Consider the following 24,847-nt stretch of genomic DNA (forward strand, 5'->3'; position numbering starts at 1 on the left):
GTCACCAAGTTCATGGTAATCTGTTGCACAGCACGGATATTTAATGCAGGACGGACTGGATAAACATTTAGGTAGGAAAAGAGAGAAGAAAGGAGGGAGGGAGGAGCCCCAGGAAGGAAGGAGAGTGGCTTCAGAGAGCAGTCCTGGGCGGCGCTGCCAGGGGCACAGGAAGCCCGGCCCGGTGGTCGTCACCGGAATTCATGCCATGCAGGCTTGTATGTCAAAGGGAAGCGAGGTTGGGAGGGCCGAGGGGTCCACTCCGCACCCATGGGGCCAGGCTGGCGCCACACCCCATCCCCATCACTGCAACCCCAGGAAGAGTCACAGGCTCCCTCCCAGGACCCACGTGACCGTCAAGGGACCCAGCGTGGCGTGGGGTGGAGGCAGCCCTTGGGGGCAACGCCCCTGCCGATGGAGTTTTCCCATCTGTACCGCCCTTGTGAGGCCTGGGAAAAGGCGGCCGGGCCAGGCGGTCTTGCAACACACCAGGCAAATCTGAAACCACAGGATGGATGAGCCACACCCCTGAGAAGGAGAACAGAGGGAGGCGGTTATCAATGTCCTCCTGCTCCTTGGTTTCCAGAAACAAGCCAGACTCAGTGCCTCAGGGATGCCCCGTGTGGCCTCAGGAGAGCGCAGGCCCTACCCTTTGTGCAGGTGAGGACGCTCAGAGCAGAGAGGGACTGACTGGCCTGGGGACCCGGGGCGCAGCCCTGGAGCAGTGAGGGACTGACTGGCCTGGGGACCCCGAGCACAGCCCTGGAGCAGTGAGGGACTGACTGGCCTGGGGACCCTGAGCACAGCCCTGGAGCAGTGAGGGACTGACTGGCCTGGGGACCCCGAGCACAGCCCTGGAGCAGTGGGGGACTGACTGGCCTGGGGACCCGGAGCACAGCCCTGGAGCAGTGAGGGACTGACTGGCCTGGGGACCCCGAGCACAGCCCTGGAGCAGTGGGGGACTGACTGGCCTGGGGACCCGGAGCACAGCCCTGGAGCAGTGAGGGACTGACTGGCCTGGGGACCCCCAGCGCAGCCCTGGAGCAGTGAGGGACTGACTGGCCTGGGGACCCGGAGCACAGCCCTGGAGCAGTGAGGGACTGACTGGCCTGGGGACCCCGAGCACAGCCCTGGAGCAGTGAGGGACTGACTGGCCTGGGGACCCCGAGCACAGCCCTGGGCGCCTTCCCTCTGCGCATCTCAGACAGGAGCGCTGCCAGCACCGCCGAACCCGAACACGCCTCCAGACCAGCCCTCCTCGGGCCCGGGCACACTCTTCTCACTTCCCTCCTCCAGCGCGCTGCCCTTCCCCTTTGCACCGTCATCCAGGGGCTGCTCGGAGCTGAGCTGGGCTATGAGGCTTGAGGCTGCTTCTCCAGATCCCTTTCCAGGGGGCGGCAGGGGGCTGCTCACCAGGGACGCCAGCCCCAACAGGATGGGGCTGAGGCGCGGCTCTGCCTTCACCCGATGGTCCTGTGGGGCCGCCCTCCCGCTCCCACAGTTGGAACTGAGGTGCTTGGAGGCTCCAGGAGCAGGATGGGGTGGAGCGAGTGGCCTGGAGCCCCCACGGCAGACCCCAAAGAGAAGGGTCGGAGGCACCCTCTGGGGCCTGGGTAGCTGGGCAGGGCCCACAAGCCTGAGTCCCCGTGGGGAGGAAGTGCCCCGGGCCGTGGTGGGGGAGGGGCCGGGGGAGGCTCCTACGTGGAACCCCTCCCGCCTGGCCAGGCTTCGGGATGAGCCCTGAGTGGACACGGGCCACAGTGGAGTCCCAGGGGTGAGGGCTGAGCCTCCAAGGACCCCAGGGTGTCCCTACTGCACAACCGCCGGGACCCAGGGGAGGGACAGTGCCAGGAGGGCCACGGCTCTGGAGTCCACCCCAGCTCGTGGCACACAGGTGGAGGTGGGCGCCAATGCCCCTGAAGCACCTGCAGAGGCTTCACTCGGGGAAAGAGCGAGGCCCTCGCCCGCAGGGATCCTGGGTCAGGTGGGGCAGCGAGGCCGCCGGGGTGGAGCAAGTGGCCTGGAGCAGCCCAGCGGCACATTCTCCCCCAGCCCCGTTCCAGGGCCACGGGCACCCCCCAGAGGCAGCTGGTGGGACTGCAGCCATGCAGGTCCGAGAGAGCAGGTGACAGGGGAAGGGACAAAGGGGCGGCAGCATCCCTGGGGGAGGGGGGGAGGGGGGCCAGGCTGCCCTCCGTGGACTGTGGACGCCAGGACCCAAAGGCCAAGCCTCCCCCTGCTCCTCACCCACCGTAAGCCAGGCTCCATGCAACTATAAGAATCCACGGTGATGCCACGCGGGGGAGAGGCCACGCGGGGGAGAGGCCACGCGGGGGAGAGGCCACGCGGGGGAGAGGTCAGGCCACACAGAGGAGAGGCTGCGTGGGGGGAGGCTTCGAGCTGGGGCGAGGCCTCTGTGGGGAGACTCCGAACACCCGCACAGCGGCCACGGGCGAGGTGGGAGTCTGCTGCAGCTCCTCTGGCTGATCTGTTCAGGAAATAAAACCAGCCCTGTGTCCAGGGCGGTGGTGCCTAGAGGTATCGTCTCTGAGCAGCTCAGCACAGTGCTGGGCATTCTCTTCATGGCAGAAGAGCACATTTGCGGAAAAGGTTCCCATCTGAGATGGAGATGTTCCCTTTCAGGCTGCACGCTGTGGCTGTGGGGCCGGCTCCTTACCACACGGGCTGGGGGCTGGGCACACGATGGCCACTGCTCAACCGGCTTCCTGGTAGGCTACAGCACCACACACACTGCAGAGACCAGGCCTCCTCTTCACCCACCACCACCGGCCCCCACCACGTCCACTCCATCCACCACCATTCAGGCCTCAGCAGTCCCTGCCTGGGTCTTGTGCCCCTTCCAGGGAACTTCTGGGCCAATGACGGGGGACAGTCCTCATTAGCGGTCTCTCTTCAGCATGCAGTATATGCAACAGTGGAAGCTCCGGGAGACAAGCCAGTGGGAGGGGCTGTCCCCAAACCCAACCTCAATCCCACAGCCAGAGAGTGCGTCCAAAATTGCCTGGCCAGGTCACACCCCTGCGTGAGCCGCCCCACAGCGCCCAGGGCGCTGGCTGACCTGCTGCCCCCCTCAGCCCTTCCCGTCACCCCTGCCACAGCTGCAGCGCCCACCCTCGCTGGAGGCTGCGCCCTGCTGAGCCTCCTGCACCTGTGCAAAGCCTCTGCTTCCCGCAGGGCCTACTGGGAGAAGTTCTAGGTCACCACCATAGTTGAGAGTGAGAAGCTCACGTAGAGAACATTCTGGCTGAGGGAGAGGTCTTGGGGTCCAAGGCTGTTTCTTGGCCCTGCTCAGCCATGCCAGGCAGGAAAATGGGCACCTCCGGCGACCCAGGCTGCCTGATCTGAGCCTGCACGGAAGAGCCTTTGGCATGTGAGGCGCGTGGGACGCAGCTGGGTCTCCACCTATCGGTACTGAGGCCGGCAGGCAAAGCAGGGCAGCCCGGGCACGGCCCCTCCAAGTCTAACTCCAGAGCTGCTGCTCGGTCCCCAGAATGTCACCTCTGAGCAGAGCCCGTGACAGCAGTGAAGCTGTGGCGTGGGTTTGCCACGGAAGTTCTGAAGTCAGCGAGGACACGGCATGTTTGCCCTAGACCGTGGAGCTGCTCCGAAGTCGTAAATGCACACCCCCCTCAACACCTGCGAGTCCACAGCCCCCCCTCCCCAGATGACCTCAGGGTAAAGGCGCCCTGCGTATGACTTGCTGTCTGGAGCACTGAGATGTTCTAAGTGAATGTGTCGAACACACAGCTGCCCGATTGTGCGCCCACAAAGGGGAACTGAACGCTGCCTGAATTACATCTCCAAGTTGTTCTAAAAAAAGCTCAGGGTCCCTGGAAGACCCTCACCCACACCCAGCGTGGAGCGTCATGCTTACGTGGCCACAGCTCTCGGGATGGCTACAAGTCTCTGGTGCGAGTTGAGAAGTTTCCTCTCTTCCTCCTTGTGGGTTTCAAATGGGGAGGTGGGGCACTGCCACTTGCCAGGTCCTGCCTGTGACTCCCGTCCACAAGGCACCGCCAGGTTCCCTCAAGCTCCCTCTCGAGTCCCAGACAGACAGGGCCAAGGCCAGAGCTGCACCGTGCAGGTGGGGGCCACGGAGGCCCAGGCTGGGTGAGGAGCGGGTGTCCTGGTGTCAGAGCCCTGGGCGTGAAAGCAGGTGAAGAGGCAGGAGGGTTCCCTCGGGGGCGACAGAGACGAGGGCGAGGAGGGCACCCACACCCGGCCTCAGTTCTACATGAACTGGGTATTGGGAGTAAAGGAAGCCAGAATCCTTTCAGGAAAGGGAGGTTCAAACACAGAAGGGAAACCCTAGAATACCCGCAACTGGAGGCAAACTCCCAACCCAAGCCAGGCGGTCACGGGCGGCACATAACCACACATCGAGGGGCCCACGCTGCAGCAGGCCCTGTCCCAGCTTTGGGCGAGCGCCTGAGGGTGTTTCCAGGATGAGGCTGATTTGAATCAGCAGCCTGAGTAAAGCAGGTGTGCCTCCAGTGAGGGTGCCTCGGCCAGGCCACCAGGTGAAGGCCTTAAAAGGCCAAGCTCCCTTAGCCAGAGGACCTTCCTGGAGTCTCCAGCCGGTCACCTACCCTGCAGAACTCGTGAGGTGGCTCCTCATGATAAATAAGCAACACACGCGCGCACACACACACTGTCAACAGGACTGTGTCGTACCCCCCACCCCCCGTGTGCAGGCTGAAGCCCTAACGCCCACTGTGACTGGAGATGGGGCCTCTAAGCAGGTCCTTAGGGTTAAATTAGGTCACAGGGCTGAGCTGTAAGAGAGGTCAGGACACCACGCGCGGTGGCTCACGCCTGTAATCCCAGCACTTTGGGAGGCCAAGGTGGGCAAATCACCTGAGGTCAGGAGTTCAAGAGCAGCCTGACCAACATGGTGAATGAAACCTGTCTCTACTAAAAATACAAACAGTAGCTGGGCGTGATGGCCCGTGCCTGTAGTCCCAGCTACCCGGTTGGCTGAGGCAGGAGAATCGCTTGAACCTAGCAGTAACACTCCCAGCCGCCTACCCGAGAGGAACGAAAGCCTCCGTCCACATGAAAACTCACCCACAGGCCACAGCACGGCGGAAACACCCGAATGCCCACCAGCCGACAAACGGCGGATGAAATGTGCTCCCTCTGTACCATGGGCTGTGGCTCAGCCACGAGGAAGAATCCACAGTGGGGATGAGCCCCGGAACCACGCTGCATGAAAGCGGCTGGGCGCGAAACACCCCGTGCTGCAGTCCCTTAACACGGCATGGCCACAGCAGGGCCGCCTGAGGCCGGGAAGATCAGTGGGTGTGGCGGGGAGACGGAGAGGTGACGGCCAAGGCATGCCCAGCTTCTTTTGGGCTGAGAATGGTCTAAAGTTGACTGTGGTGATGGCCGCACAACTCTATGCTGAAAACTTGAATTATATACACTTGAGCCGGGCCAGCTGCACTCTATGTGAATTACCTCTCAGTGCTGCTCTCGGGGGCTCAGGCGAGTCTCCTGCCTTGGCCTCCTGCATGGCTGGAACTACATTTATATGGGGAAATTAAAACGACCCTGACTTTCACATCCCAGCGCCTCTGAGGTGCAATGGTTGGCAGCCACTTCCACTTTCCTGGAGGGTTCTCATTGCTGTTTCCGGCTGGAGGAGGAAGATTGCCGAAGAAAAACAAGAGTGACCTCGATGAAGAACCCGCAGCCTGTGGCGATAGCACTTGTCATCCCACAGTCCCAGCTACCTGGGAGGCTGCGGCGGACCGCCTGAGTCCAGGAGTTCAAGGCTACCGTGAGCTGTGATTGCACCACTGCACTCCAGCCTGGGTGACATGGCAAGCACTGTCTCTTAAAAAATAAGAGGCCAGGCGTGGTGGCTCACGCCTGTAGTCCCACCCTTCTGGGAGGCCAACGTGGATGGATCACGAGATCGATCAGGAGTTTGAGACCAGCCTGGCTAACATGGTGAAACCCCGTCTCTGCTAAAAATAAAAAAAATTAAAAAAAATTAGCTGGGCATGGTAGCGCATGCCTGTAGTCCCAGCTCCTCCGGAGGCTGAGAAGGAAGAACTGCTTGAACCCAGGAGGCAGAGGGTGCAGTGAGCCAAGATCACACCACTGCACTCCAGCCTGCGTGACAGAACAAGACTCCATCTAAAAAAAAAAAAAAAAAACCATAAAAATAAAAATAAAAATAAAAATCACAGCCTACCAATAGGAGAGGAAGTCAGTCATTCACGTCCTAAGACAATGAGGTTATTTAAAACGATTCTGCAGACGGGAAATGTGTGCCCAGCATGGAGCGGAGATGGCCAGAGCGCGACACGCCGGCAGCTGTGAAAACCTCCCCTGTGAACACGCATGTGAGAAGAGCCCAAGTCACCATGGCTTCTGGTTTCAGAACTGCAATTAGACATGACTAATTTGCTTTTTTCCAGAATCTTCTGTCAGCATGGCTGTTTCCTTAGTTTCCAACCAAAGAACAACACAAACAGGAGCCCCCGCCCTTCCTCCTGCTCTTCCTCTCCATGCCCAGGCTTGGTGGCTCCTTCTCGCCTTTCCCTGACAGAATAGTAAGACCCGTGAGCCAGAGTGTGCCCCTTCCCTGCGAAAGGCCTCCCATCGCAGACAGGCCCTGCTGGGGGTGAACAGCCCAGGCCCAGGGAACACCGCCCAGGCCCAGGGCTCGTACACACTTGTCTTTTTTTCTGAGACGAATTTCGCTTTTGTTGCCCGGGCTGGAGTGCAATGGCACAATCTTGGCTCACCACAACCCCTGCCTCCCGGGTTCCAGAGATTCTCCTGCCTCTGCCTCCCGAGTAGCTGGGATTACAAGTGTGCGCCCCCACGGCCAGCTGATTCTGTATTTTTAGTAGAGACAGGGTTTCTCCATGCCAGGCTGGTCTCCAACTACAGACCTCAGGTGCTCTACCTGCTTTGGCCTCCCAAAGTGCTGGGATTACAGGCGTGAGCCACGGCGCCCGGCCACACTTGTCTTTTTTTAAGTCACTTTGGGGAAAGAACCCTAATCTCTAGAACACGGACCCTGGCATTCCTTCTCCTTGGCTCCTAACTGGCCCTAAGTCTGCCCCAGCTGCCTGGCTCAGTGGGAGTAAGGTGTCAACAGCTGCCACCTCCATGGAGGCGGGGGGACACTTGAATGCAGCAGAGCTTTGGGGAACCGGGTGCGGTCTGGGGTCTACGCAATGCCAGCCAAGGCCTGGGGGTTCTCCCTGGTCCTAAGCTTACTCCAAGCCCCGCCTGTCACTGGACCCTGCACAGCCTGGCTGGCTGGGCACCCATGGAACAGAAGATTCGGGCAAAACCCAACACAGCAGCCCCTTGTCCCCTCTGCAGGCTGCAGGTGGAAAGCCCTGAGGTACTGTCGGGGACCCGCCACCTCCCTCACAGGCTCCTGCAGGCTGCGGCCGCCTCAGACCCTCGGGAAGAGGGGCAGGGCAGACGCTGAGCGTGATGGGACCAGGCTGAGCGGAGGAGGCGCGCAGCCTGCAGATCCGCGGGTACCCAGGAGGGTGGGTGGGCCCCCGCCTCCAAGCCATAGGACAAGCGCTCGCAGGAGCCAGCCCCTCCCTTCTCACCCCAGCAATGCCGGCCTCACTGGAGAATTCCCTACACAACTCCAACCCCCGATGGCGGGGGTGCAAGAGGGCCCCATCAGACAGCCCTGTGAACGCTTGGGCGCTCTGTGAAAGGAGAAGTGTGTTACAAACACAAATCTAAAAGACCACGCTGCTCAGATACGGGCACCTGCCACCTCCCACACATCCGCAGGGCACACCAGGAGTGACATTTCCAGGGCAAGTGCTGCGCAGCACTTTATTTCCAGAACCCCCATGGCGGGGGCGGCCAGTCCTGCTGCAGGGGGAGTTTTCAGTCTTAGAGTTGACCTTCTGACCCAAGGTCATCGCAGCCACAGGCGGAGGCTAGGGAGAGGAGTGGTTCCCGGGACGCTGGCTCCTAATGGCGGGCCCACCTCTCCAGTGCCGCCCTTGCCTCCGCCTGGCACAGGAGCTCTGGAGCCATGGTCCCAAGTCCACGGAACGGCCCAGTCAGCCTCGTCCCTCGGTGCAAGCACGGCCTGGCCTCCCTCCCTGCCTGCCCTGGGCCCGGCCACGTCACTTCCTGCATTTCTTCTTCTTCGGCTCCTGGACGCTGGGCACCTCTGCTTGGGCTCGGGCACGGGGCACCCTCCTCCTCCGGCGAGCCCCTCTCTGGCCACGGCCCCCAGGCTGCTCTCGGAGCAGGGCCCGCTCAGCAGCCTCTGCCCGCACCTCAGGGTCGGCCCCCACGCACCTCCTGCTGCTCTTCCTCTCCATGCCCGGGCTCAAGGGCTCCGTCTCACCTTTCCCTGACAAAACAGCAAGGCCCCATGAGCCAGAGAATGCCACCATGGGCTCCTTTCCCTCCGTCCAACTCGGGCTAAGGATGCCAGCACTGCCGAGCTGGGGGGACAACAGGGCCACAACAGCCGGCCAGGCACGTCCCGTGTCCAGTGTGGGCACCAAGCTCCATCCACACGGCCCAGGACCCTAGTGATGGCCGACCTCGGAAGGACCAGTGTGAGGACAGGGTCACAAGACCCAGGAGCAAAGGCACGGAGGAGCAGGCAGGACTCGGCTCATGGCAGAAGATGCCAGGCAGTGCCAGGCCCTGAATGCCAGGGCCAACAGTGTTAACACAACTTGCTGCACACAGAGAGCCATGCAGACAGTGTATGGTGCGGGTGCAGAACCAGCTGAGGGCTGGCTGCAGAGAGGAGGCCACCGCCCCGTGGGAAATGAGTGGACAGAGTAACAGGAAGGGGTGGATCCCCAGGCCCTGGGGCCGCGTTAGCACGGAGAGAGTAACAAGGAAAGCCACCATCTCCCTCCTGTGCGCCCCATTCTGGCCACGGGCCCTACACCCTGCCCGGCACTGGGCACAGCCCCTCCACTGCAGACAGGCAGCTCTGGGCCTTGGGTGGTCTGCAGCAGGTGCAAGGCTGCCCCTAGTGGGGTGTCACATGCCACCCATACTCATGTGGCCAGAGGCCCGGAGGGAAGACAACCCCTGAAATCAAGGACCAAAGTGGAGAGGCTCAGGGATCTTCGGAGGGTGCGGGGGAGGAGCAGACAGGGCTGGGAGGGAGGGCAGCACACACAGCCGGCGGGAGCTGCAGACAAGGAAGGCGGGGTGGGGGGGATGCCAAGGACAGGGCATTTCTGGGACATGTGGACAGCAGGCACCCAGGACGGGGACTGGGCACTCATGCTTCAGGGGGAGAGCCTGCACAGCCGGTGAAGACAACACCCTCGTGGCCAAACACCCCAGGCCTACCCTTCCCGCCCCCGGGCCTACCCTTCCCGCGCTGCAGCTGCAGCTTGAGCAGACGCTTCTGCTGCTTTGTCTTCTTTTGCCGCCTCCCTTCGAGCAGACGCCTGCAAGCCTTCTCCGGGATCTCGTCCTCGGGGAAAACACCTGAGAACCACGGCAGAAGTCAGGGGGCTCTGGGGGCCGCAGGCTTTTGGTCTGAGGCTCAATGCTTCCAGCAGGCCCCAGCCAGCGCCACCTCCCGCCTGCTCTAACAGCCGGGGGCAGCATCGGGGCCACCACCACAGCTGCACCAAACCAGCTCAGTCCCAAGCCGGTGAGGAAACGCCAGTTCCTGGAGCACTGATGACACAGTTTCCATGAACCTAAATGCCCGGGGCCAGAACTGCTCTAAATATCAGACGGTTTTGGACTTGGGAATGTCTGCATCATAGTCACCAGCTAATTTCAAGATCTCTAATCTGAAAATCCCAAATCCAGAATGTTCCAATGAGCATTTCCCTCCAACACGCAGCACTCAGTTGCGGATTCTACAGCATTTTGGATTTGGGGTCCAGAGAGTGACACCTGACCCATGCACCAAAGTCTACAGCCTAGAAATGCCCACGCTGGGACACGAGGGGACTTTCCACATCACGACCACCAGGTACGCACAATCCTCATGCGCCTCACTGACGCACGCTGTCCTAAAACCCCAGACGACCAGCCTGGCAGCACAGCCAGCCGCCTCTACAGAAGACCGGCGTGCGCCTGTGGGCCCAGCGACTGGAGGTCGGGGTGGACCGCTTGAGCCCAGGAGATCGCTGCAATCACACACTGCGCTCCAACCTGGGCAATGGAGCGAGACACTGTCTCAAAAGGGAAACCAACCCTGGACGACAGCTCATGACGTGCTCGCTGGTGGATGCAGGGGCCGTGACGACAGACAGACAAGGACGGGAAGGGCGGAGGCTGGAGCCCGGGACAGGCCGGCATCCACCATGAAATCCCTGCAGCCATGCGGCAGGTCTGACCTGTTCCATTAGGAAGCGCTGGGAAACGCTTACATCTCTAACCATCAGGGCCCTTGGAAACTGTCCTTCCCACACATAGCCTGTGCGGGTTCCCTCTGCCACATGCTGCCAAGGACAGACACCTGCTGCACAACAGACCAGTGGCCGCACTGTGGTCAGTGCTGGGGAGCCCTTGCGGCCAGCACCCCATCTCTCGGGCTCTGGGGGACTCCAGCAGATGCTCAAGTCTGAGAACCCCTCATCAAAAACGACAGAAGCGAGAGCTGTGGGGCCCGGAGCCCTGCCTCCGTCCCTCAGAAACCCCACCGGGCCTCTCTGCAAAGACTGCACGTGCTGTGACCCCTGGAACCAGTCCACTCCCATGAGGACGGAGCTCCACTTCCATGGTGCCACTGTCAGTACCCGCATGTTCTCACCTCCTGCCAGGTCCTGTAGCCTGAAAGAGTAAGACAGACACCCGCTCACCACGGCTGCGGCTTCCGCAGGAGGAGGAAAAACTGCCACCAGAGGACGTGCAGGGTCCCAGCCAGGGGAGCCCCAGGGGCTGTGGAGGGCCTCGGGGTCCTCGAGGGGGCCCCTCCAGGGACTGCGGAAAGGCCCAGGGCAAGGCGAAGGCACCCGGATCTGAGGGGAGAGGGCCACTCCCAGGGCCGCAGGGCGGACACAGCGCCCTCAGCCACTCACTTCCGGATGACTTTGTAGAGGCGCTTCCTGTTCTGAGAAGGGGTGCTCTGGCGGCTGGCCATTTCAAACAGTCTGTTAGCAACTGCCTCGTAGTTGAACTATTTCAGAAGAGACGTCGGAGACAAGGTCAGTCACCCTCTGCGTGCTCCGAGAACGTGGAACCCCAGAGACCCAGGCAGCACTCGGTCCCACGTGCGGGTTCTCCACCGGGCCCCCAAGACCACAGCCCACCCTCACTGAGGGTCCTGCAGCCTCCGAGCCCACAGCACAGCAGGCACCTTACAAGCTGCGAGACACACTGCTAGGCACACGCTGCGGGGCACACATTGCAGACACACACTGCTAGGCATGCACATTGGGGAACGCATGCTGCAGGGTACACTGGGGGACACGCGCTGGGGGACACACGCACTGCGGGACACGCACTGGGGGACACACACACTGGGGGACACGCACCGCGGGACACGCGCTGGGGACACACGCTGGGGGACACGCGCTGCGGGACACGCGCTGCGGGACACACGCACTGGGGGACACACGCACTGCGGGACACACGCACTGTGGGACACGCGCTGGGGGACACACGCACTGTGGGGCACACACACTGGGGGACACACGCACTGCAGAGCACACACTGCGGGACACACGCACTGGGGGACACACACACTGCGGGGCACACGCACTGGGGGGCACGCGCTGGGGGGCGCACGCACTGCAGGACACGCACTGGGGGACACACGCACTGCAGGACACGCGCTGGGGGACACACGCACTGCGGGACACACGCACTGGGGGACACACACACTGCGGGGCACACGCACTGGGAGGCACGCGCTGGGGGGCGCACGCACTGCAGGTGCACTATAGGGGGTAAACTGTGGGGGTTGGGGGTCCACACCCGCCAGAAGCCTGCAGCAGCTTTACAGGACTAGCAGCCACAAACAGACAAGGACGAAGAAAACAAGTCAATCTGACCAATATTAACCTAAGAAGATATCCACACCGTACTAAGCCCACAGACAATCATATTCAAAACTTCAGACATTTAGGTTTCCAGTATGCCTGGAGTCAGACCCCCCCAGCTGAGCGGACTCCTCACGGGACCCACAGCTGGCCACTTGGCCTGCGCCGTCTCATTCCAGCCGAGCACCCCAACGAGGGGGCTGCAGGAAATCTGGGGAGCTGCCCGTGTGTGAGGGCAGGCCAGCCCTGGACACTGTGGGCCTGCCTCTGAGCTCGCCCACCCAGGGCCCAGCCCCCTCTCAATGACCCCACTCGCCTGCAGGTGGGCAGGGTCGGGGTACCCACCCCTCCTTCAAAGCTAACCCCTGTGCAGGTGGCTCTCCTCCCTCCTAACAGCCCCTCCTCTTCCGGAGCCGGCAGCTGCACAGGAAGACAAAGGCTGAGGGCGAAACTGGGAGCTCAGGGCACCCACCTGGAGGACGGGGCCGCCACTGTCCCTGTCGTCACCTGCTTGCTCCTCACCAGCCTCAGGTTCAGCCTTGGAGAGGGAACCTGGAACAAAAGGGACACTGTGAACTCCAAGACCCGCCCCCAACATGTACCGCCCCCAACATGTTCCGCCCCACGGGAGCGGAGAGCCCATTCCATGTGCCCTGTCAGAGCGCGGGCACAGGCAGGAAAGCCCGCAGCTCGAGGGACAGTCATCTCTCATCTCATATGGATTGGACGAGAGGTGCCACCTCAGGCCTGGAAAGGAAAAAAAGACATCCCGGGGCAGAGGTGCTTATACAGCCCTGAGTGGCTGTCTACAAGCTGGCACCTCGGGCAACAAAGGCTGTGGGCACCGAGGTTTCCATCGAGCGCTCGAGCTGCCCCAGGCACTTGGGGCTTTAACGGCACTGTCTGCAGAAGAAAGGTTTCCGGGCAACAGGCAGCTGTGGGGGCAGCATGTGACAAGGGTCTGCTCTGGAGGTGGCAGCAGGCACTGGCGGACCTGCCAGGCGCCTCCTCGGCTACTGAGAGAAGGGCAAGGCAGGGACCAGGGAGACATGCAGAGTGGCCGGGCCAAGTACTGGGGGTGGTGGGGAGGGGGGTCTTCTGATTAGGAAGCCAAGGGGCACAGCGGCCACAGCACCGACTCAGGGGTAGACTGGGGTCCTGAGCATGGTCAAAGACAGGCCCTCCCCAGCACCAAGATGCCACACTTAGGGCTCAGGCCACCCAGGAGGCTCCAACAGGGAGGCAGCATCAAACCAGAAACGGGCCAGGCTGGACCCCACGGCTGCCCCAGTGCCCTCTGGCAGGCAGGGAGGGGCAGGTCCACCCACCCGTCCCATAGCAGCCAGGTGCCCCAAGACCTCAGGCCTGAACCCAGCCACGGTCAGTACGGACAGAGCTCACTGTCCTGTGGGGAGACAGGCCAGGAACAAGGAACATGAGCAAGTGATTCACATCCTGTGCCACAGGGTGACGTGGGAGGCTGGGAGGCCGGGGGAGGCCAGGAGGCTAGGAGAGGACTGCGTGGGAGGCTGGGAGAGGCTGGGACAGTGACGGGGGACAGACGGCGGGAGGAACAGGAGCCTCGGCACCAAGGCCGGAGCAGGCCCAGGGGCGTGACTGAGCCAGAGGCCTGCTGGGTTAGACCGAGGAGCCCAGGGGTCCGGAGAGGGCACGGAGCACACCAGAGGCTGGGGGCTGACAGGGAAAATGACCCATGTGCTTGCGGGTCAGAGGTCGCTCTGGCTTCCACGCTGAGGATGGACTTTGCGGAGGGCAGAGACAAAGGGACCAGGCAGGAGGTGGCTGGAGCAACCCAGCAGGAGACCACACTGGCTCGGCCCAGGCCGGGCGCCCAGGAGGAGCGAGTCGTGCTGTGCCCCGACCTGCGGGCGGCCTCTCGGCCCCTTCCGGGGCAGCGTGTGTCCGCGCTCACCGCCCTCCGAGGACTCATCGCTGTCCGACGCCGCCTGGTCATCTTGCGCGTCCAGTTCATTCAGGAGGTCTTCGATGGCCAGTGGGGCCTGTTCCACAATCGTTTCAAAGATGCCTCGAGTGATGTTGTTCAAAACCAGGGAGCTGAGGGGCAGAGCAGAGGCCGGCACAGGCCCGGCGTGCTGGATCCCCACGCGGAAGCAGCCGACGCCCCTGCGAGCTCTCCCCACCCGCACGGCCGGCAGCCGCTCCGCAACCCGGATTCTTCCCTGGAGGGAGCGGTACCCCCGAAACGACGGCCCCACGGAAAAGCTCAGTGAAGGAGGCAGGCCCGACCAGGCTGCCCAGCACTCACTCCTTGGTCCGGGCGGCGACTCTGCAGAAGGGGTCGATGAGCTTGAGGTTCTGGTCTGCCGTGAGCTGTGGGGAAAGCCGGCGGGAGCTCAGCCCGTCCTCCTCACGCACCCAGCTCCGCCGCCCCGTCGGCGCCCAGCCTCACCTCCTCGGCGCCCACTTTGGCTAGCTCCTCCAGGAAGATCTCGATGAAGTGGCTCTTCACCCCGTGGGGGGCCTGGCTGGTGGGGCGCAGGATCTCTGCGGTCAGCAGCTCCAGCAGCTGCTCGGTCTGTCTGAGGAAAGAAAAAGCAAACAGGACGGGCAGCCTCGCGGAGCCCCACGCCAGCGTGTCCTCGGTCTCCGCGGTTATCAGCTCCAGCGGGAAGGGAAGTGCGGGCAGCCACCACCGTCTGCAAACACGCCAGCCTTTACGTCACGCAGGTGAGGTCAGTGACCCTGGGTCTGCTCCAGCGCATGGTCTTGCAATGAGGGAGTGAGGTGAACATCACCAGCACCAGAACACATGGCCTGAGTTTCCATCTCAGCTACAAAACGCAGCACGTGTCAACATTCAGACAGGGCTTCCCTCTGTCCTCAAGATGGCTAGCAGTGGGAAAGGCTTGGCTGAGACACGACACTGCCACCACCTGCCTGGTGTTCCCCTCTGCTGTCCCCACTGGGAACAGCTGGGGAAGACGGCTCAGGACAGCACGGGCAGAGAAAGGTGGACGCCCAGAAAGGGGCCGAGGATCAAGAGGCACCTGCTGGCTTCCTGGGCCCCGCCACACAGAGCATCCCATCCGTGACGTCCCCCAGAGCTCTCCCTGGCAGGGATCCGAAGACCAGGCAGCCCCAGGGAACAGTCTTTACCACCTAGATGCCTCCAGACCTCCTGGAGTGCTCAATAATGCAGATGCCAAACTTGGATTTGTTAACCGTGTGACCCTCAGGAAGTTCCACAGTGAGGCCTGAGGATCACCAGTGACGCTCTCTGAGGCTCAGGACAAAGGAGACAGAGGCAAGAACCGCTGCCGAGACCAAGAGGAAGACGCACAGATGCAAGGGCCCAACTTCCCAGGCGGGGGCGATGCCATGGGCACTAGTGACAGCCCGGTGACGGCTGCAGGAGATCCGAGAGGGCGGGAAGCGTGGACGCCACTGCCAGCACCGGGACCCCGGGCACAGGGCAAGGCACCAAGGTCTCCCAGATGATTCCTGTACTGAGTTCTCAGCAACAGTGAGGAAAGTAATAAGAAGCCAAAAAAAGTTAACCGAAGTAAAATCATCCCTTCAATAGTTAATTCCGCTTAAGTCACGAGCCCCCTATGGAGTCACCCACAACACTAAGTCCTAGAATGAGCAAGAGGCTCAGGGCGTCACAGTCCTGCCAGGGAACTCAAGTGTGGAAATCCCCCCAAACCAGAGGCACCGCTGCCCTAAATGCACAATCACCCACAGCCACTCCAACCTACAGAAACTCAGGCAACCACAGGCCAACTCCTGCTGATTCTTTTTTTGTTTTAAAGGAACAATCTTGACTGGGGCAGTGGCTCACACCTGTAATCCCAGCACTTTGGGAGGCTGAGGCAGGCGGATCACAAGGCCAAGAGATTGAGACCATCCTGGCCAGCATGGTGAAACCCTGTCTCTACTAAAAATACAAAAATTAGCTGGATGTCATGGCAGGTGTCTGTAATCCCAGCTACTCGGGAGGCTGAGGCAGAATTGCTTGAATCTGCGAGGTGCAGGTTGCAGTGAGCAGAGATCACACCGCTACACTTCATTCTGGTGACAGAGCAAGACTCCGTCTCAAAAAAAAAAACAAAAAAACAAAAAAAACAAAAAGCCTCTCACTCTTATCACCTAGGCTAGCGCAGTGGGTCAGTCATGGATGACTGCAGCCTCAAATTATTGTGTTCAAGGGATCCCCTTGCCCCAGCATAACCAGCCTGCTCATTCTTTTTCTTTTTTCGTATTTTTAGTAGAGACAGGGTTTCACTGTGTTAGCTAGGATCATCTCAATCTCCTGACCTAGTGGTCTGCCTGCCTCAGCCTCTCAGAGTGCTAGAATTACAGGTGTGAACCACCACACCCGGCCTTGCTAATTTTTTTATGTTTTTATTTATTTTTATTTATTTATTTATTTATTTTTTGAGACGGAGTTTTGCTCTTGTTACCCAGGCTGGAGTGCAATGGCGCGATCTCGGCTCATCACAACCTCCGCCTCCTGGGTTCAGGCAATTCTCCTGCCTCAGCCTCCTGAGTAGCTGGGATTACAAGCACGTGCCACCATGCCCAGCTAATTTTTTGTATTTTTAGTAGAGACGGGGTTTCACCAAGTTGACCGCAATCGTCTCGATCTCTTGACCTCATGATCCACCCACCTCAGCCTCCCAAAGTGCTGGGATCACAGGCTTGAGCCACCGTGCCTGGCTCTTTCTATTTTTTATCAGCTATCATGGTGAGTGCAGTGGCATCACCTTAGCTAAGTTGCAGCCTCTACCTCCCAGGTTCAAGTGATCCTCCCACCTCAACCTCCCAAGCAGCTGGGACTCCAGGTACACACCACCAGACCCAGGTACTCATGACAAGGAATTAAGGGTGTGAGTGTCACCACGCCTGGCCCTGATACTTTTTTATAAGGGAAGAGGAAAAGAAGGCTGGGGCAGCCAGGTGTGGTGGCTCATGCCTACAATCCCAGCACTCTGGGAGGCCAAAGCAGGCGGATCACCTGAGGTCTGGAGTTTGAGAACAGCCTGACCAATATGGAGAAACCCCATCTCTACTAAAAATACAAAATTAGCCGGGCATGGTGGCACATGCCTGTAATCCCAGCTACTCAGGAGGCTGAGGCAGGAGAATTGCTTGAACCTGGGAGGCAGAGGTTGTGGTGAGCTGAGATCATACCATTGTACTCCAGCCTGGGCAACAAGAGCAAAACTCCATGTCAAAAAAAAAAAAAAAAAAAAAAAAAAAGGCTGGGGCAAGGATGTGTGAACTTCACATCCCCAAAGACACCAACTGAGGCCATAAGCTATGATCTCTGGTCTAACATCTACGTGACATTTGGGTTCTAATTTTCATCTTCAAATACTCAAAATCAACTCCTTGAACATATAAATTACAAATCAATTCCAAATATATTTTTTCTAAACCCTTCTTCCCCCCGCCAAAAAAAAAAGACCACACAGCCACAGCAGAACGCGGACAGATGTCTTTGAGGGACTGCAGTGACAGGAAGGCGTCTGCACCTTTACTTTCGTAAACACACATGCACACAAAAGACGGCCGCGGCAGGGTCAGACGGAACATTTTCGTTAACACTGGAGTTTACATTACTGTTTTTTTGAGACAGTCTGGCTCTGTTGCCCAGGCTAGACTGCAGTGGCATGTTCTCAGCTCACTGCAGCCTTCAGCTTCCAGGTTCAAGGATGCTCGTGCCTCAGCCTCCCTAGTAGTTGGGATTACAGGTGCTCCCCCACCACACCCAGCTAATTTTTGTGTATTTAGTAGAGACGGGGTCTCACTATGTTGGCCAGGCTGGTCTTGGACTCCCGCTCCACCCACCTCGGCCTCCCAAAGTGCTGGGATTAGAGGCATGAGCCGCTGCACCCACCCTGGAGCCTGTACTCACTTTCTAATGTTTGGCCACAAACAGTGGCTCACATCTGTCATCACCCTTTGGGAGGCTGAGGCAGGAGGATCACTTGAGCCCAGGAGCTGGCCCCATCTCCATAAAAAAAACCAAAATAAATTATACATAAAATAATGTTTCCTAAAGTTTTGAGGTGTTTTTTTTTCTTTTTTTTGAGACAGGGTCTCACTCTATAGCCAGGCTGGAGTGCAGCAGCACTATCTCGGCTCACTGTAACCTCCACCCCTCAGGTACAAGTGATTCTCCTGCCTCAGTCTCCTGAGTAGCTGGGACTACAGGTACGCGCCACCACGCCCAGCTAATTTTTGTATTTTTCACAAAGATGGTGTTTCAGCCACCGCACATGGCCAAGTTTTGAGGTTTTTTGGAGACAGAGTCTCACTCTATTGCCCAGGCTGGAGTGCAGGGCCATGATCTTAGCTCACCACAAGCTCTGCCTCCTGGGTTCAAGCCATCCTCCTGCCTCAGCCTCCCTAGTAGGTGGGACTACAGGTGCACACCACCATGCCCAACTAATTTTTGTATTTTTAGTAGAGACAGGGTTTCACTACGTTGGCCAGCCTGGTCTCAAACTCCTGACCTTGTGATCCACCTGCCTCAGACTCCCAAAGTACTGGGATTACAGACATAAGCCACCACGCCCAGCGTAGGTTTCGAGTTTTTTATATTGAGTATGCATCACTCATTTTTAAAAAAATTACAAAGAAATCTAAAATTTTTAAATTAATTTTTAAAACTTTAAAATGTTAAATACTTAGAAACTCATTTTGTATTGTAAAACTCAGCCTGCCCCTGAAGGTTTAGAAAATGCTGCCCTAACTTGGATGAAGAGGCTCGGGCGTGCCAGGTTGGCAGCAGGGGTCAAATCCCTACCTACGCCCCTCGGTCTCTGGGACCAGGGGCTGGCGGCAGGCAGAGGCAGAAGCGGAACACTGCCAGGATGGGAGTGTGCCCCTGCCTGGCTTGGCACCCGCAAGTGCCCACAGTTAGACAGAACACACAGGGCCCAGACCACCCCGCCTCAGGCACTGCTGCTGAAAGTGAAAAGCCTGGACAAGTTACATAGTTTTCGAATTAGGAGCAATTAACACTGCTTACAACTTGGGAGGACTAGAAGACAGATTGCTTGAGCCCAAGAGCTTGAGAGCAGCCTAGGCAACAGCACAGAATTCCTCTCTACCAAAAAAGACACAAAAACTATGTGGGACTCTGGTGCACATCTGCAGTCCCAGCCGCTTGGGAGGCTGAGGCAGGAGGATCACTTGAGCCCAGGAGGTCAAGGCTGCAGTGAGCTGAGATCACGCCACTGCACTCCAGCCCAGGCAACAGTGAGACCTACTCCAAAAACACAAAAAGCACTGCTAACAGAGCTGAGCACACTGTGTTTTTCTAAGAAGCTCCTCGGCTGCACACCCTTTCAGGAGAGGACTCCCTTCTGACTCCCAGTGAGAACGGACCTTCTCGCCTGGGGATACACGGCACCATTTCCACACACACACAAACTAATCTTTATTTTTAAAAATGTCTTCACTCTAAGCACCACTGGGGCATGCTTTAATGGAAAGGCTGACATCTCCTTATGACAAAGACTCAAAAGACAGACGAGACAAGCTGCGTCCCCAAGAACCGCGTCCCCCGAGAGCAGGCCCGCCGTGCACCCACCTTTCTTCCCAGCCTCGCATCTTCAGAACCTTCAACGACTCGTTCAGGACCATCCGCATGAGCTTTGACACAGGAGGTTCGTGTTAGCAGAAGCCCAGCCCGACTTTACCAGACCACCCTTCCCCATGTACCAGGAGCCGCTGGAGGATGAGGCCACGGCCGTGGTCACCTCTGCCATTCCCAAGCACACCGCTGGCCCCCAGAGCTGCTGACAGACAAACGCCCTGAATAAAGCTCCAGGCCTGCCCCACAATGCCACTGTCCCTCCATGGGGCTCAACACCCATTACAGCTGTCCCCGCTGCTGATCAGCATGGCCATACGCCCACAGAGGGGTCTGAGCCACAGTTAATAGTAGCAGAGGACACGCAGACCCCTAGGACCCCCGATGACAGCACAGCCCAGCAGCCACGACACTGCTCTTGCAGGCATGGGAGGCCACCCCTGGTGCCCTGTCGGCGGCCTCACCATGTACAATATACCAGGCGTGGCCCGTCTCTGCCCCCAGCTGACCCCCCACCCCCCACCCCCTGGCGGCGGCCTCACCAGGTAGAACTTGTCCAGGCGCAGCCTGTCGATGCCTGTCCACTCGCGGTTCATGGTCTGCCAGAAGGTCTGCAGGAACAGGTGCTCTGCAGGAGGAAGAAGCCGGACGAGAACCACTGAGGAGCGCAAAGCCACTCTGGGAAGTGAGACGAGAACATGCAGGAACCCCTTCTTCACGCACGCACCCACAAACACCGTTGTCACACACACACTAAGCCTACAGACACCGGCGTCTCACACACACGCACCCACAGACACCGGCGTCTCACACACACTAAGCCTGCAGACACCAGCATCTCACACACACACCCACAGACACCGGCATCTCACACACACACCCACAGACACCGGCATCTCACACACACTAAGCCTGAAGACACCGGCGTCTCACACACACTAAGCCTGCAGACACCGGTGTCTCACACATTCATCCACAGACACCGGCGTCTCACACACACTAAGCCTGCAGACACCGGCGTCTCACACACGCACCCACAGACACTGGCATCTCACACACTAAGCCTGCAGACACCGGCGTCTCACACACGCACCCGCAGACACCGGCGTCTCACACACGCACCCACAGACACCGTTGTCACACACGCTAAGCCCGCAGGCACCAGCTGGCGCTCTCTTGCTCTGGATTTGAGAACGCAAACTTCCTGGTCTGGTGGCTCTGAGGTGTCTGTGATGCTCTGAGGTTCTGACATCTACAAATGTAGCCAACCATGGCAGTGTGTACTCACGTGCCTCCGTGGTCTGAAAAGCATGAATGAGCTGGGAAATGGTCCTTCCTAATTCTTCCTGTGCAGGGAACAACAAAACCCCCTCAGCCCTGAAGCTCACGAAACACACACACAGCCACTCACTCACCCACTCATCACAGAGTCGGCTTCCAGGGGATCTCAGCTCAGTGGACTGAGGTTTCACCCCTGCTGCAAAAGACCCCCTCTACAGCCAGGGTCAACAGCCTCTCACACGACCACGGCAGGCACTGCCCTCCTAACGGGGGCTGTGCCCTAAGCAACGGAGCGTCCCGGCTGAGCCTTGGGACTCGCAACCCCCCAACCATGAGGAGGAGGACAGCTGCGGGACCCCAGAAGTCCCTCGCCCTCTGCTTGCATCGCGGTGCTGTGCGTCGCCCAGGGCACGTGCTGAGAGACATTTCACAGCCCCCCACCGATCATCCAATGGGCACGGAATATGGCCCAGGAATCTGAATTTAACTAAGTACCCTCACCACCCAGGCGATTTTGAAGACCACAGAATTCACAATTTGAGAAACAATGTTTGGAAAAGGCTAGTGGGGGAAGTGCTCGTCTCGGGAGACTTGATTCGGCCCACTGGCTTCCACTATTTCAGAACTTGTTTGCAACCCAGGACAAACACAAAACCCGGTTTTCACCCACGGAGCCAGTGCTGCTCCAGTGCACAATTCAGTCAATCACGTCCTCAGCAAGTGTACAACTTACTCTAACCAAAGGCCCACACCCACCAGCCATGCGGAACCGAGCATCAAGGCTATACGACCTCCCCCAGGGTCTTCGGCCATATTAAAACCGGGAGGAGGAGATGCCAATCCACCCTCCCCGCTGCTTCTGCACCCTCCTCTACTGCTCACCCCACTCACCTGGAGGAGCGGCTTGTCCTGCATCCACATGCAATAGAACAGTCCTTTCCACACTTTCAGCAGCTCGTCATGAGTAAAACCATCTGCATCAAAACAGCAACATTTGAGTGCCAGAAAGGAAGTCACAGAAATGTGACTGTCTGAATGAGACCAAAGTCCCACTTACAGGAAAGGCAGTGGGGGGCAGAATCTGGCCCTCCCTTCAAACAGTCCTTCTAACCCAAAACCCGATGTGACTGTGGCTGTGCAGCTCCTCCAGGTAACTGTCACTTCATGCGCTCAGTGAAACTGACTGAGAATCTACAAGGTATCAGGCGAGGTACATTCTGGAAATTCAAAACTGCGAACCTCGACCACTGGACAGTGGCCACACAGGTTAATCTGCTGGTGATAATTCACCCAGCACTACATGGAGGGTTTCTGCACTTTTTTGGAACATATCTCAAATATTAAAAGAAGAAAATTAACTCAGGCATTCAGACTAGCAAGGAAAACAGATATAAACTTACTCAGACCAGGTGCGGTGGCTCATGCCTGTAAATCCAGCACTTTGGAATTGAGTGCTGAGGCGGAATCACTTGAGGCCAGGAGTTCAAGACCAGGTTGCACAACATAGGAAGACCCCAATTTGTACAAAAAATAAAAAACTCAGCTGGTCGTGGTGGCACGGCACCTGCAGTCCCAGCCACTGGGGAGGCTGAGATGGGAGACTTATGTGAGCCTGGGAGGTAGAGGCTGCACTGAGCCGTGACCCTGCACGACAGAGTGAGGTCTTACTCAGAAAAATATGTTTTAACAATGTGAAACATTACTCAGCTGACACTGATGGAAGTCCTGTATGTCTGGCAACCTGTTCCTGGAGCAGGGGCTCTCAGGCTGAGTGTGAGCAGCAGAAGCACTCGAACAGCTTCCTAAAGCAGACTGCGGGTCCTGATTTCGCAGGGCTGGGACCCTAGAACTTGCATCTCTTTCTTCTCTTTTTTAATGGAAATGGGGTCTTGCTATGTTGCCAGGTTGGACTGCTGGGCTCTCGTGATCCTCCCATCTCAGCATCCCAAGTAGCTGAGATTTCATGCTTGGGCCACGGCGCCCAGCACAGAATGTGCATTTCTAACAAATGTCCAGGGGATGCTGCTGCTGATGGGGGGCCACGCTCGGAGAACCACGGGTACCACGAACACAAACTGCACACAGTGAGAAATGCTTCCATGACGGAAACGTGCTGGGCGCCCAAACAGCAAGGCAGCAGGAGTACCTGGTCTGCTGGAGGGAGGGACGTCTGAGCTAGGAGAGGAGTCAGGGGGCTGGGGAGGGGGGTCCTCGCAGAGGGCCCAGAAGTCTCCGCACTATGAAGTAAAGCGGCCGCGGGGGCCGGGGACCGGCAACAGGCCCGTATGCCCCGCCTGGCCGGCCCGGCCACGTGGGTGTTCCACAAAGCTCGGACGGCCCCCGGCCCCGGCCGCCGCCGCTGGCACCCGCAGCAGCCCCAGCCGGCCCGCGAGACGCCCGCCGCCCACACCCATGCCAACCTGCGGCCCGCTGAGTCCTGGCGACGATGTATTTCCGGAGCTTCCTCACCGCCCGGTCTCGGGTCACCTGCTCGTTGCCTGCCAGGCGCTGAGCCAGCTGGATCTCAGGCGGGAGCTGCACGCGCGACACCATGACGCCGGCGGCCAACAGGCCCCGTCCCTGAGTCGCCGGTTCCAGCCCGCAGAACACACGCCGCCTGCGCCTCTCCTTCCGGCCCGGCGCGCGGTGTGACGTCACACGCGCGCGACACTGCCTAGGCGCACGCCGCCGCCGCGCGGTGGCCGAGCTGCGCAACTGCGGCCCCCAGAGGCCGAGGGCGGCAGAGAGGGCACGCGCTCCCTGCCTGTGCGCATGCGCGGGGTGGTTAGAAGGCAATGCTGTCGTGTGTGTGTGTGTGTGTGTGTGTGTGTGTGTGTTTTCTTTTTTTTTCTTTTTTTGTTTTTCTTTTCTTTTTTTTTCTGTTTGTTCTTTCTTTTTCTCTTTTTCTTTTTTTTTCTCCTTTTTTTCTCTTTTTCTGCTGTCTTGATTTTTAATCTCATTTTATTTATAAGCCCACTTGTATTTTTTTTCCTGAGACAGCGTCTTGCTCTGTGGCCCAGACTGGAGTGCAGTGGTGCGATCTCGGCCCACTGCAGCCTCGGCCTCCCGGGCTCAAGGGATCCTCCAGCCGCAGCCTCCATAGGAGCTGGGACCATAGGCGCCACCGCGCTCAGCTCGAAACTTTATTTTTAAAATCGTGGGTGGCTGAATTTGGCCTAGGACCATAGTTTGCCATCCTCTGATGTAGAAAAATGTTCTTTATTTTAAGAAATAATTGCTGAACTCTTTGGTAAAGGTGACGTGTCGTGATGTCTGGAAATTTGTTCTGCAGCAAAGTAAATTACATGCACATGTGTATGCAGTGATCAGCTACGGCCAACTGTTAACAGCTGCGGGGTCTAGACGCAGGAATTCAGGTCTGCAGTGAGCTATCTTCTGACTTTTTCTACGTTTGGAATTTCTCATGAAGAGTGGGAAGGCCAGGCACAGTGGCTCATGCCTGTAATCCCAACACTTGGAGAGGCCGAGATGGGTGGATCGCCTGAGATCAGGAGTTGGAGACCAGCCTGGCCAACAGGGTGAAACTCCGCGTCTACTAAAAATACAAACATTAGAGGGTCAGGTGCAGTGACGGGCACCTCCGCCTCCCAGGGTTAAGTGATTCTCTGGCCTCAGCCTCCAGAGTAGCTGGGATTACAGGTATGCACCATCATGCCCAACTAAATTTTGTATTTTTAGTAGAGACCAGGTTTCACCATGTTGGCCAGACTGGTCTCAAACTCCTGACCCCATGTAATCTGCCCTCGTTGGCTTCCCCAAGTGCTGGGATTACGGGCATGAGCCACCTGCCTGGCCTAGAATCAGAATTAGTTCTTTTAGTAATGAAGTAACCTGGCCTGGAGCTTACAGGCTCGGTTTAGAGGTGACGCCAGGCGATAACATGCGTGTGTTTTAGAGCACATATTTTAGAGCTTTATGCTGTGAAAAACCCAAAGTATGAAAAGGAAGACAACCAAGC

The 24,847-nt window shown here is 58.6% G+C and overlaps 1 protein-coding gene and 1 pseudogene across 1 annotated transcript; one reads left to right on the plus strand and one right to left on the minus strand.

The window, feature by feature from the left end:
- The first annotated feature begins 200 nt into the window (after positions 1-200).
- On the plus strand, positions 201-1,741 carry LOC101038847 (uncharacterized protein FLJ46757-like; annotated as a pseudogene).
- A 6,312-nt stretch (positions 1,742-8,053) lies between these two features.
- RRP1 (ribosomal RNA processing 1) lies at positions 8,054-23,516 on the minus strand. Its single transcript, XM_039480519.2, has 13 exons — positions 23,289-23,516; positions 21,760-21,842; positions 20,876-20,933; positions 20,130-20,215; positions 19,585-19,646; positions 14,431-14,560; positions 14,287-14,351; positions 13,933-14,075; positions 12,472-12,551; positions 11,037-11,134; positions 10,769-10,788; positions 9,367-9,486; positions 8,054-8,377 (listed from the first exon to the last, which is right to left on the minus strand). The coding sequence occupies exons 1-13, from the start codon at positions 23,419-23,421 to the stop codon at positions 8,145-8,147; spliced, it is 1,311 nt and encodes a 436-aa protein (XP_039336453.2). The 5' UTR covers positions 23,422-23,516; the 3' UTR covers positions 8,054-8,144.
- Between the last annotated feature and the right edge of the window lie 1,331 nt (positions 23,517-24,847).

This window comes from Saimiri boliviensis, chromosome 18, assembly GCF_048565385.1.
Source record: "Saimiri boliviensis isolate mSaiBol1 chromosome 18, mSaiBol1.pri, whole genome shotgun sequence".
NCBI lineage: Eukaryota > Metazoa > Chordata > Mammalia > Primates > Cebidae > Saimiri > Saimiri boliviensis.

Excerpts from the sequence above, each read along its gene's own strand:
- RRP1 (XM_039480519.2), bottom strand. The coding sequence starts at position 23,421 with ATGGTGTCGCGCGTGCAGCTCCCGCCTGAGATCCAGCTGGCTCAGCGC. Across the intron at positions 14,352-14,430 it reads CCAAAGTGGGCGCCGAGGAG|CTCACGGCAGACCAGAACCT; the intron begins GTGAGGCTGGGC and ends CTTTCCCCACAG. Across the intron at positions 11,135-12,471 it reads GTGGCGGCCCCGTCCTCCAG|TTCAACTACGAGGCAGTTGC; the intron begins GTGGGTGCCCTG and ends CTTCTGAAATAG.